This window comes from Ranitomeya imitator, chromosome 5 (genome assembly GCF_032444005.1).
Source record: "Ranitomeya imitator isolate aRanImi1 chromosome 5, aRanImi1.pri, whole genome shotgun sequence".
Taxonomy (NCBI): domain Eukaryota; kingdom Metazoa; phylum Chordata; class Amphibia; order Anura; family Dendrobatidae; genus Ranitomeya; species Ranitomeya imitator.
In genome coordinates, this window is record NC_091286.1 from 122,330,589 (window position 1) to 122,344,699 (window position 14,111).

General features: G+C 42.0%; 1 protein-coding gene across 5 annotated transcripts in view; it reads right to left on the minus strand.

Annotated features, from left to right (window-relative positions):
* BIRC6 (baculoviral IAP repeat containing 6) overlaps positions 1 to 14,111 on the minus strand; it is a 403,914-nt gene that overhangs the window by 26,113 nt on the left and 363,690 nt on the right. For all 5 annotated transcript variants that reach the window (XM_069769115.1, XM_069769114.1, XM_069769117.1 and 2 more), the window contains exons 71-72: positions 12,274 to 12,351; positions 8,370 to 8,558 (exon numbers count right to left, since the gene is read on the minus strand). In XM_069769115.1, coding sequence (XP_069625216.1) covers positions 8,370 to 8,558; positions 12,274 to 12,351 — 267 coding nt within the window. The remainder of the gene's footprint in view (positions 1 to 8,369; positions 8,559 to 12,273; positions 12,352 to 14,111) is intronic.

Genomic DNA, 14,111 nt, shown 5'->3' on the forward strand with positions numbered 1-14,111 from the left:
TTTCATTATGCACATTTATTTATTTTGTGCGTACTGTAAGAGCAACAACAAAAAATTTTAAAAAAAGAGGCAAAATTGGATATCATTTCACATGAAAGCCCAAGAATAGGAAGGACAAAATTGTTGGCACCATCAACTTAATATTTGGTTTCCCAATCTTTAAAATAAAATACCAATCAATCGCTTCCTTTAACCATCAACCACCTTCTTACACCTCTCAAATAGAATTTTTGACCACTCTTTTGCAAACTGCTCCAGGTCTCTCATATTTGAAGGGTGCCTTCTCCTCACAGCAATTTTAAGATCTCTCCACAGGTGTTCAATGGGATTTAGATACGGAATCATCGCTAGCCACTTCAGAACTCTCCAGTGCTTTGTTTCTATCCATTTTTGGGTGCTTCTTGAAGTATGTTTGGAGTCATTGTCCTGCTGGAAGACCCATGATCTAGCTAAACCAGCTTTCAGACACTGGGAACTACATTGCGACCCAAAATATTTTGGTAATCTTCAGATTTCATGATGCCTTGCATACAGTCAAGGCATCCAGTCACAAAGGTAGAAAACAACCTCAAAACATCTCTGAACAGCCACCATATTTGGCTGTGTTCTTTTCTATTTTGGACTCATTCTGTTTTCGGTAAACAGTAGAATGATGTGCTTTACCAAAAAGCTCCATCTTGGTCTCACCTGCCACAAGACACTTTCCCATCAAGATTTTGGCTTGCTAAAGTACGTTTTGGCAGACTGCAGTCTAATGTTTTTATGTCTCTGTCAGTCGTCGAGTCCTTCTGCCATAGCGATCATTGCATTCAAATGTCGACGGATAGTTTGCGCTGACAATGATGCAACCTGAGCCTGCAGGACAGCTTGAATTTCTTTGGAACTTGATTAGAGCTGCTTACCCACCATCCGGAGTATCCTGCATTTCAACCTCTCAGCAATTTATCACTTTAGTCCACGTCCAGAGAGATTAGTTACAGTGCCATGGGTTGTAAACTTATTTATTATGATGAACACCATGGACAAAAGGAACATCAAGATCTCTGGAGATGGACTTGTATCCTTTAAATTTTTCAACAATTTTGGTTCTCAAGTCCTCAAGCAGTCTTCTTTTCTGCTATCCATGCTTATTGCGGCCCACACAGACACAATGCAAAGATTGAATCAACTTCTCCCCCTTTTATCTGGATTCAGGTGTGATTTTCATACTGCCAACACATGTTACTCGCCACAGGTGAGTTTGAGCAAGCATTATATGCTTGAAACAAGATTGTAGACCCACAATTTTGGAAAGGTGCCAACAATTTTGTCCAGACCATTTTTGGGGTTTTGTATGAAATTATGTCCAATTTGCCTTTTCCCTTTTTTTTACAATTGCTATAATATAAACTAAATACATATGTGTATAACAAAACATGTGTAATTGCAATAATTTTCTGGGAGAAATACATACGGTAATTTTTGTCACTTTTGGCCATGACTGTACCTTTTCATGACGAAATTTAAGGCATTAAGTGTCCAGATGCAATATGGGATGGTCTCTTCAAGCTTATGCTTCTCTTGGGACACGTGGCATATTCACAGAATACACCCTAACTGGGGGGTTGGCTCAATCACATTACTGCAAGTTGCTGCAGCCACTGTAAATAGGCAAGAAGGACCAACAGACGAAAAGCGAATATACTATTGATAAGAAATCCCTTTTATTTTGCAAACCAGATTACCGAGAAAAAACTCCATAGAGATGTTGGTTTAAGTTGGAATTTAGGGGGAGGCGTGGCTTGCTATCAAAATCCAGGAGCTCACACTCCGTCTTAACTTGACCCAAATCAGGGGGTGGCATGTGTGTCTCTGACTTTATGGCCTACCAAAAAAGCTTCAATACTTCGCTGCATCTTGAATATAGTCATAAACCCGCTCAATAGAATTTGGTCCAAAATAGAAGAACACTTAAACCCAACTTCATTCATTGATCTGCTGTGGGGTGGAAAAACACTCAGGTCAGAAACATCTCCCTTGTCTCCTCTTTACCGCACCTTACTAAATATTTGGGATATACTGGCTTCTGAATATAGGCTTTCACCATTTCCGGGTCAATTATCTCTAATACATTTTCCACTTGAACACAGCAATTTTACACACCTGTTGTCTCGTCAAATGGGTTAATACTAGTGATGAGCGAATATACTCGTTACTCGAGATTTCCCGAGCACGCTCGGATGTCCTGCGAGTATTTTTTAGTGCTCGGAGATTTAATTTTTTCCGCCGCAGCTGGATGATTTACATCTACTAGCCAGCTTGATTACATGTGGGGATTCCCTAGCAACCAGGCAACCCCCACATGTACTTATGCTAGCTAAGAGATGTAAATCATTCAGCTGAGGCGATGAAAAAACAATCTCCAGGCACTAAAAAAATACTCGGAAGGACACCTGAGCGTGCTCAGGAAATCTCGTGTAACGAGTACATTCGCTCATCACTAGTTAAAACCATTCGAGGACCTTATCTCCAACGAATCCACCTACGGTCAGGCCTGGTTGGATTACCACTATGTCCATAGTCTCCTCTACGCAATCCCTTCTTGTGAAAACTGGACAAGACCTTTAACTGAATTTGAAAAAAAATTTGTATCAGGGAAGAACCCCCCTCCCATTGTCTCTTTGATGTGCGGACTTGTTGAAGAGGAAGGAGACCTTAAACTCCCCACTCCCATTCCAATTTGTTTTGGAATAGGAACTTGTGGGATATTTCTTCTTGTCTGAGTGGAATAGGGCCTTTGTCTTTACTCATAAGCACTCCACCTAATGTCATATCCAGGAGACAAATTACAAGATCATATCCAGGTGGTATAGGACCAGAGATTGTATATAACATATGTTTCCCAATGTCTGAAATAAGTGTTGAAGGTATGACTCTGCCATTGGCAATATGACCCACATTTAGTGGTCTTGCCCTTGAATCTCTAGACTCTGGACAGAAATTTTTGACCTCTACAACAAACTCTTTGGTACTACTCTTCAAAATATTCCAGAAGTGGCGCTACACTCATTTCTGCCTTTGTCCATTTACTCCATCAAAAATGGGCATTTTTAGAATATTTTTAGTAACTATGAGACAGATTATCCCTAGATATAGGAGATCAACTATTATTCGTGATGGGCGAACGTGCTTGGATAACATCTTATCCTAGCATGCTCAGGTGTTATCCGAGTACCTTTGGCATGCTCGTACATTATATTCGTGGTGCTGCATGATTTGCGGTTGTTAGACAGACTCAACACATGTAGTGATTCCTTAAACAGGCAATCCCTGCATCCTATTGTTAAGGCGGTCTAACAGCCGCAAAACATGGAGCCATGGGGACAGAAACATAATATACGAGCACACCCAAGGTACTCTGGATAACACTCAAGAGTGCTCGAAGATGACGTTATCCGAGTAAATTCGCTCATCACTAACTTCTATCCCATCTAAATTGGAGAGGTTCGTGGATAACCTGGTTCATATGGAGGATCTTCTAGTCCCCGACAGTTGGCTATGGGCAGGCTCATATGAATAAATGAGAGCTAAGCTGCTTTGTACCCCTTTCACAGATTCATCTGAATCTAAAACTTGGATAGCCTCTCCTTTTTAAGGGGGGTGATGAGAGAAAAAGGGGAAATATATTTTCTCACTTAACATTTTCTTTAAACAGTTTTTTTTTATTCTATTGAATAAATGCCGATGTTAATAATGTTAACCTCTACTTATTGAGTATACGAGGTTAAATATGTTCAATCTCAATGTTGCATATGGCATATATGGTGAAATGTTCAGCAGTTTATTTCTGTACATCACTTGTTATATCCAACTTGTAATAATAATAATAATAATTATTATTATTATAATAATAATAAACTTTTTGAACCATAGGTTGGAATTTAAAGGAAGTGCTATAAAGGAATTTCCTTCACACACTATATACAAACTCCAAACAAAGCTTTATTTTAATAGTTGTCTAAAATAAGTAGATTAGGGATTTACACTTTTTTGCACTCTGAATACTCCTCGACCAGTTTAGAAAAGATTTACATATTGTAAGTCAAGGAACCTATATTTATGGATCTGAGTCATTATCAGGAAAAGTGTGTTTGCAGATCACGGTATTTGGGTGCACAGCTGCAAATAAAAGATGTCAGCGAAAGATAGAGGAAACTATACAGTGTGACGGTGTGATAAAGAAAAACAGTAATGTCCCTTTATTCTGAATATATGAATTTTCACAAAACCTGACAAATTTATTTGTGAAGTAAAATTGTTATCCAACAGTCAAAGAATATTTCCTTTGGGAGATGTAGTGTAATTTAATGTCTGACTCGTGAAGCCTCTGGTTCTGCGTTCAGCAAAATGTATTCCCATCAAATCCAGTTCACAGAGGCAGGCAGCTGGAGAGACAAGCACTTTGTAAAAGTCATTATCTGCTCGCAGTGAGCAATTGCCTTACCACCAGGCTATATCCATCTGGATTTATCTCACTCCTCCACCTTTCTAAGGGAGAGGCCGGGTGTCAGCCGCACTTGTACAAGTTATTAAGACAACCAGCGGTACAGATGGCTACAAAACTAAGTGACTTGCCTGTGCTGGCCTCTGCGCTCCTCATTTCCATGCTGACAACAACAAACACAGAGCAGCATTACAAGACACTACTTGGTAATCTTTTCAGCACATTCACACCTCATTATCCGCTAAGTGCTGCTGGCTTCTTATGCTCTCTGCTGCCTCTACCACCATGAAACTGGCGTCTGATGTGCCGCAGAGCCTTGGGGCTATATGGACTTCGGTATGAATGGCTCTGCTAATTCAGTCTTGATTGTGTTAACCTTAAAGGTCATTTAATACCTTCTGAAGTTTATTTTTATAGTGCATTACTCCATTGCCCAGTTTATGAGTCCATAAGCAGGAAACAAGAGTCCAGGCTGATACAGACCAAGAGACTTTATAAGGACCCATCTGACTGTCGCATTGACACTGGGCTCAGGCCAAGAGTGCATTTTTTTTGAATGGCTAGTAATCCACTGGTGACAGCTTATCTCCTGTGACAACCAAAGGATCTGGCATGCTAAGACACAACATCCCCAAATTTTCTTTGCACCAATGGTAACATAGCAAGGCCGAAAAAAGACATTTGTCCATCCAGTTGAGCCTATATTCTGTCAGAATAAATCCCCAGATCTACATCCTTCTAAAGAACCTAACAACTGTAAGATACAATATTGTTCTGCTCCAGGAGGTCATCCAGGCCTCTCTTGAACCCCTCGACTGAGTTCACCATCATCACCTCCTCAGGCAAGGAATTCCAGATTCTGACTGCCCTAACAGTAAAGAATCCTCTTCTATGTTGGTGGAAAAACCTTCTCTCCTCCAGACACAGATAATGTCCCCTAATGACCGTCACCTTCCTTGGTATAAACAGATCCTTGGAGAGATATTTGTATTGTCCCCTTATATATGGTTATTAGATCACTCCTCAGTCGTCTTTTTTGTAGACTAACTAATACTAATTTTGCTAATCTCTCTGGGTATTGTAGTTTCCCCATCCCATTTATTAAATTTGTTGCCCTCCGATGCCCAAAACTGTACACAGTACTCCATGTGCAGTCTAACCAGGGATTTGTACAGAGGCAGTATAATGCTCTCATTATGTGTATCCAAACCTCTTTTAACAGCTGCTGCCTGGCACTGGCTGCTCCAAGGTAAGTTTGATATTAACTAGGATCCCCCTAGTTAACATCTGTCGTTAGGTCTGTTGGGGGAGATAAATTCTACACCCTGTTAGACATTAAATTAGCCGCCAGTCTGGTCAAAATTAGTGAATTTTGTAAAAACTCATCTAATGTGTATGGTCACCACAAACAGCGCACTCTGATAACATAGGTCAATTCAATATATTAACCTTCAACTGTACAAGGCACTTGCCGTAAATGTTTCCTATAAGATCCAGTTGTTTCCATGGCAAATAAGAACTTGCTATTAAATTAACATGAATATTTGGTTGTGTAATGGTTTTTTCTATGGGATGATAAATGTTGGAAAGATCATCATTCAGTTGTTTCAGTTGACAGCTGTCTTATTGTAGGATTGTCTTGAAGTACTTGATGTTACTGTTAAAAAAAACCCTAAATACCGTTTGCAGTTTATAAGACGTACCAGCTTTTAAGACGCATCCCAAATCTTCAAAAGAAAAATAGGAAAACCCTTTTTTAATAAAATGGTGGTGCTTCTTATAATCTGTGCATCTCAATGCTTACCGAGGGTGGTGACTGCAGTGAAGCAGGGTTGCTGCTGGCAGGGGCAGGAGTGGGGCGATGCTGCGGACCCCAGGATGGAAGGAAGGGGTGTTCAGAGGTGCGACACTGTGTGTTTGGTGGTACAGAGGCTCCTCTGACATTTTGTGAGAGCCTGTTGCCCCCGCACTTCCATGGTTTACATTGCGGTGGACTCTGGGAAAATGGCCACCTGGGACGCACATGCTAAGATGGAGGAGATCTCGGTGCTGAAATCTCGATTCATGAGATCTTGGTGCCGAGATCTCCATTTGCATATGCGCCAACCCCTGCGGCCATTTTACTGGAGTCAACCGCAATGTAAACTATGGAAGTACGGGCGCTCCGGGTTTTCACAAAATGTTGGCAGAGCTCCCGCATCACAGAACACCTGCAGCGTCGCACCTTTGAACACCTTTTCCTTACAGCCTTGGGTCCGCAGCATCGCTCCACTCAGTCTCTGCCAGCAGCGACCCTGGGACCCCGCTTCACCGCAGCCAGTAAGGCGTATTCTAATTATAAGAAGCACTCCCATTTTCCTTCCAAATTTGGGGAAAAAAAATGTGTCTTATAATCCGAAAAAACATAAGAGATTAGGATAAGCCATTGCCTCTATTCAGTAGCAATGGTTGATGGGGGTCGAGGTCCTGAGACAAGTGGTCACACAGCTAAAAACTCAGTTCATCCTCTAGTATGAGCAACGTGTTTAAAGGGAACCTGTTAGCAGGATTGTGCACAGTAACCTACAGACAGTGTCAGGTCGGCGCCGATATACTGATTAAAATGAAACCTTGGTTGATGAAATCCTTCTTATGGTTGTTCGTGCCCTAGGGCGGGCCTGGAGGTGGGGGTCTTCATGTGGTGCTCTTAATAGATATTCATAATGCAGACTGCTGACAGGTCACTTATCCCTCAGTCACTCGCCCCCTAGTTTACATAATGAATATCTATACATACTGAAGAAAAAAAAAAAAAAAAACCTTCTGCCGGCCGTGGCACCCGCTCTATAGCATAATTGCATGTTTTATGTGCCGATAATAACTGTTCTTCATGTTATTCAGCAATAATAATAATAAAAATAATAATAAATTTGAAAATGACGACCGCCGCACCTGCGCAGTAGCAGCTATCGGTGTATATAGCTGTGATCCCATAGCTGCAACTGCGCTTGATGGAGAAGAAAAAAAAAATTCCTCCTCTAAGATAGCGCAGGCCTGCAGAGTAGCAGCTATTTATGATCTCCGATAGAGGTTACTGCGACGCCATCTTGAAGGAGAATCTTTTTTTCTTCACCAGTAAGATGGCGTTACCGGCGCATGTGCAGTAGCGGCTATTGGATTACAGCTACATACACAGATATCCACTATTGCGCAGGCACGGCTGCAAGTCTCTAGCATCAATACCCGGCACTGCCGCCGGCACTAGGGGCCAGAGCGTTCAGCTATATGCAGTCGCACGCTCAGAGTGTTGGTGTGTGCGTTTCTTGCATTGCACTCACAAGTGTGACCCCGGACTAAGACTGATTTAATCAACCAAGGTATCATTTTAATCAGTATAATGGCGCCGACCTGACACTGTGTGTAGGTTACTGTGCACAATCCTGCTGACAGGTTCCCTTTAAGGAATCAATCGTACAAAACAGATCTATAACGTATTCAAAATTATTTCAAAGTTTAGTTCCTTTTTTTTGGATCAATACAAAATGCTTGACCACAACTACAAAAAACACTCAATATTAGAGTTATTTCTACAGAATGTGCGTGAATTTCTACTAAATCCGCCCATGTGAATGAGAGTCACAAAAATGTATACATCAAATCATTGAGACTGAATCCTTAGATCTATTTGCACCTTTTAAGGGTGAAATCCAACTTTGTTGATTTTCTTTTTGCATAAGGTTTTACAACTGCTCCATTTATTGGAAAAAATCCAATTCATACGATTGGAACCTTATTCAGTCGCAACAACAAAATCTGCAGAGTGTGAATTCACTCTAAACATAATAGTTCTATAAAAGGAAGGAACGACTGTATGAAACCCAAAGTATATAATCCATTGGAAACTTACCTCTTTAAAACATGGTGAAGGATTCCTAATTTGTTCTAGCATGGCCCACTTGACGGTGGCCTGTCTGATATTCCCATCATACTCTCTGGAGCTTTGTGTGCCACTTGGTGTACCTCTAGAACGCTCATATCCCGGCTCATTAAAGTATGGTTCGGATACAAGGATAAGGGACTGGACTGACACTAATACCTACAATCAAGGAGAAATCAACATTTACTACAATTACAGGAGGACATAAGAATTGGGAAGAGGAGAATGAGAAGCACAAGCTGAATTTTAATGCACTGTGAATGTCAATTTTTGGAATTCCTTATACAGAGCATAAGAAATTCCATAAAGCTAACAAGTGTTAGATCAAGTGGTGAAATGTGTCGCACTGGAAATAAAATTCGTCCATTCATCACAGAAAAGCTCAGTGGGTGCCCGCCATGCCTAACTTGTACTAGGAGGACATGTACAGCAGATCCAATGGGTCAGCTACAATGTCTAAGACCATATATAATAACCAAATTACGGTACCATGATATCATCCTCCACTTTATGGCTGTCTTTTCACATACAAGTAATGAGCACTGTGGCTGAGTATAAAGTTGAAAAGAGAAAAAAACAAACAAACAAACCTATATTTTACAAAGAATATCTGCCATGTATGTTTTGTTGAAATTGTGCTTCCTAAAACCGCTTTGCAAACTCCAGCACTTTGAAGGTAGAAAATGCGCAGTTTTGTGGCATGGCACACTCACAATACGTGGAAACCCGGCCTTATGCTACTTTTGGAGTCTCTGTGTATGGAGACATTTCTCCTAATTCCCATTTTTCCTATGAGTGTAACAAGTTTGGATGAGGTGTAAAGCCTTCTACTGCAGTGCTTTTGGCTGCAACTTTCAGTCACCACCATAAAAGTCCCCAAAAAACGAATGTCAACTAACATAAGGATTTTTTTCTCTTCCTCCTTTTCAGAAATCTCAGCTCAGATCAATCCTCACCAGGCGACAGCAGGAACGTCCACAACTACACGATTTACATTGAGGGTACTAAGCAGATTAAAGACCAGGTAATGGACTTTCCTCTCCAGCATGACACTGCTAGACTTCTTGGAGACTGACAAATAGGCATTTTTATCCTATTCATTTCTAGGCTTTGTGTTCCTTTAACAATAGCGGTCAGTTTCGGAGATCAGCGGTCAGAAATACGGATTACCTATGCAGTGGCATGTGGAAAGAATGGGAAAGCAGTTCATACCCTGCTCTAACTAATGAGTCCAAAGTTGGAGCAAGACAGCTGAAATCACAGGCTCCTCTCCAGACTGCTCGGGGAGAGCATAAGTCATCATTATGACCGATTTCTGGACAGACAGCTGTACGTTTCAGCATGATATACAAACTAAAGGGCTATTACAATGAGGGAATAGCAATCTGACAAATTAGTCATGTGGGCCCAATTCTTTTTCCAGTGTAATACTTTGCACGTGCATGGCTCTACACATTATCGTTTATCAGACTTATACTACGTATATGTCCTGCTGGCTTTCGCTGAAACAGTGCATGAACCACATGAAAACAAGCAGGGTTCCTTCAAAGGCTGCATGTGAGTGTCCTGCAGTCCACAGTAACATGGATGTGTATTATATGCAGCAATATAGAAATATTAAAAAAGACACCAGGTAAAAAGTAGGCAGCTTTAGCTCTTACAGTATTCTCGCTGCTCGTGTGTGTATATATCTGCGTGTATATGTATGTATATGTGTATATATATATATATATATATATATATATATATATATATATATATATATATATATATATATACACACACACACACACAGTACAGGCCAAGAGTTTGGACACCTCATTTAAAGATTTTTCTGTATTTTCATGACTATGAAAATTGTAAATTCACACTGAAGGCATCAAAACTATGAATTAACACGTGGAATTGTATACTTAACAAAAAAGTGTGAAACAACTGAAAATATGTCTTATATTCTAAGTTCTTCAAAGTGGCCAACTTTTGCTTTGATGACTGCTTTGCACACTCTTGGCATTCTCTTGATGAGCTTCAATACGTAGTCACCAGGAATGGTTTTCACTTCACAGGTGTGCCCTGTCAGGTTTAATAAGTGGGATTTCTTGCCTTATAAATGGTGTTGGAACCATCAGTTGTGTTGTGCAGCAGTCTGGTGGATACACAGCTGATAGTCCTACTGAATAGACTGTTAGAATTTGTATTATGGCAAGAAAAAAGCAGCTAAGTAAAGAGGAACGAGTGGCCACCATTACTTTAAGAAATGAAGGTCAGTCAGTCCGAAAAATTGGGAAAACTTTGAAAGTGTCCCCCAGTGCAGTGGCAAAAACCATCAAGCACTACAAAGAAACTGGCTCACATGAGGACCGCCCCAGGAAAGGAAGACCAAGAGTCACCTCTGCTTCTGAGGATAAGTTTATCTGAGTCACCAGCCTCAGAAATCGCAGGTTAACAGCAGCTCAGATTAGAGACCAGGTCAATGCCACACAGAGTTTTAGCAGCAGACACATCTCTACAACAACTGTTAAGAGGAGACTTTGTGCAGCAGGCCTTCATGGTAAAATAGCTGCTAGGAAACCACTGCTAAGGACAGGCAACAAGCAGAACAGACTTTTTTGGGCTAAAGAACACAAGGAATGGGCATTAGACCAGTGGAAAACTGTGCTTTGGTCTGATGAGTCCAAATTTGAGATTTTTGGTTCCAACCACCGTGTCTTTGTGCGACGCAGAAGAGGTGAACAGATGGACTGTACATGCTTGGTTCCCACCGTGAAGCATGGAGGAGGAGGTGTGATGGTGTGGGGGTGCTTTGCCGGTGACACTGTTGGGATTGACTCTATGCAATATTGTTACTGAAGAAATCTGGAACTTTTTAATGGATAAATAAAAGGTATATTTTACTCTACCATTGGACTGATCGCTGGAGAAAAAGTTTTTTTCTCTCTCTCTCTGTGTATATATATATATATATATATATATATATATATATATATATATATATATATACATACATACATACATATATATATATACATACATACATATACATATACACACACATATATATTTTTATTATGGTCTATACCAATGGGGCGGTGCTCACAGGGTAATTATGCACATCAGCCATAGGCGCGACTCCAGAAAATACTATGAGCCACGCCCCCTTGGTAAACCCCCCCCCCCATAAATTAAAAGGCCAATATCTATGGAACAGTTGGGGTTGATTTCTAAAGACTCCAAAAATGTAATGCTTGGGAGCAGAGAGAATAAAATAAGAGCAAAATCTGGCCACTGATGAAGGCCTTTTTATATGCTGCTCAACTTCCCCTACCTTCCTTTACTCACCGAGAAGTGCGCAGTGTAGATGACAGCTCCTGCCTGAGAGTGCACGTAGCCTGGATATAATCAAAAGCATAGGATTCGTAGCCTGCTTTGTGTACGAGCTCAGGCAGGAACTGGGCAAAAATCTCTTGGGAGAAAAAGGGGAGCCGGTGGTGGGGTGATTTGAGCAATCTGCGAGGTTCTCAAGATCCCCAAAATTTGCTTGTTAATAAATGAAATGTTAAAGAAACAAACATATTTCAAAAGATTTAGTAACTTTTTAAAAATATTGAATCTACTGATCCAACCTGATCGGTTGTGAACCTACTGTTCAGATATTTCGGTAATCCTGGAAACTTCTTTAAGTCGCCATGCCTCTGACACAAACAACTATTTTAATTTGTATCAAAGTTCCTTCATTATAAAATGGCTTTTGTGTGCAATATATTTTGCAGAAAATTAGTATACTGGCATTGATAAACTTCCACCCCTGGCTCCAGGCACAAGACTTCTTAGTCAAATAAGCTCAAATAAGTCTCAGATTATTAAATACAAGTACCTGTAAAAAACTTGATGTCTGTGGATTCCATTTCTCCTCTGGTCTCCCATGCCAAGTGTTAAGTATGCTTAAACAAACCTGTGTGAATGAAAGAATATGCACATTACTTTACCACAAGCAGCACATTAATTGTGTATTTATGGATATAGAAAGTATAATATGTGGCAGGACAAATGTTCCGATTTTACGCAATATTCCTTCAGAGTTTGCGCCAATTTGCAGCACATGTATTCACTATGACATAAGACCTTTTATGTTGGGAAAAGCCTGCTATCCACCATAGGCCTCATCAGACTAGTACTGTAGAGTGCAAAGGACAATTTGCAGGACCTCCTTTATAAACTGAGCTCAAATCATCAGGGGAGAACTAATGGCAAAATGACCTTTTAACCCCTTCCCGACCTTTGACGCCACGTAGGCGTCATGAAAGTCGGTGCCAATCCGACCCATGACGCCTATGTGGCGTCATGGAAAGATCGCGTCCCTGCAGGCCGGGTGAAAGGGTTAACTCCCATTTCACCCGATCTGCAGGGACAGGGGGAGTGGTAGTTTAGCCCAGTGGGGGTGGCTTCAACCCCTCGTGGCTACGATCGCTCTGATTGGCAGTTTCACTTTCAACAGCCAATCAGAGCGATTTGTAATATTTCACCTATTATAACGGGTGAAATATTACAATCCAGCCATGGCCGATGCTGCAATATCATCGGCCATGGCTGGAAATACTAATGTGCCCCCACCCCACCGATCGCCACCCCAGCCCCCCGATCTGTCCGGTACACTGCTCCGGCTCCCCTCTGTCCTGTGCTCAGCTCCCCCCCGTGCTCTTGTCCGCTCCCCCCGTGCTTCAATCACCCCCCCGCACTCCGATCCACCCCCCCGTGCTCTGTTCTACCCCCCGTGCTCCGTTCCACCCCTCCTGCGCTCCGATTCACCCCCCCATGCTCCGATCCCCCCCCCCCCCCCCCGTGCTCCCCCCCAACCCTATCATACTTACCGATCCTGCCGGGGTCCGTCCGTCTTCTCCCCGGGCGCCGCCATCTTCCAAAATGGCGGGCGCATGCGCAGTGCGCCCGCCGCATCTGCCGGCCGGCAGATTCGTTCCAAAGTGCATTTTGATCACAGATAAAACCTCTCTCAGTGATCAAAATAAAAAAAATAATAAATGACCCCCCCCCCCCCCCCCTTTGTCACCCCCATAGGTAGGGACAATAAAAAAAAATAAAGAATTTTTTTTTTCCCACTAATGTTAGAATAGGGTTAGGGTTAGGGTTAGGGCTAGGGTTAGGGGTAGGGCTAGGGTTAGGGTTTCGGTATGTGCACACGTATTCTGGTCCTCTGCGGATTTTTCCGCTGCGGATTTGATAAATCCGCAGTGCTAAACCGCTGCGGATTTATGGCGGATTTATCGCGGTTTTTCTGCGCCTTTCACTGCGGTTTTACAACTGCGATTTTCTATTGGAGCAGTTGTAAAACCGCTGCGGAATCCGCACAAAGAAGTGACATGCTGCGGAATGTAAACCGCTGCGTTTCCGTGCAGTTTTTCTGCAGCATGTGTACAGCGATTTTTGTTTCCCATAGGTTTACATTGAACTGTAAACTCATGGGAAACTGCTGCGGATCCGCAGCGTTTTCCGCAGCGTGTGCACATACCTTTAGAATTAGGCCATGTGCACACGGTGCGGATTTGGCTGCGGATCCGCAGTGGATTGGCCGCTGCGGATTCGCAGCAGTGTTCCATCAGGTGTACAGTACCATGTAAACATATGGAAACCAAATCCGCTGTGCCCATGGTGTGGAAAATACCGCGCGGAAACGCTGCGTTGTATTTTCCGCAGCAT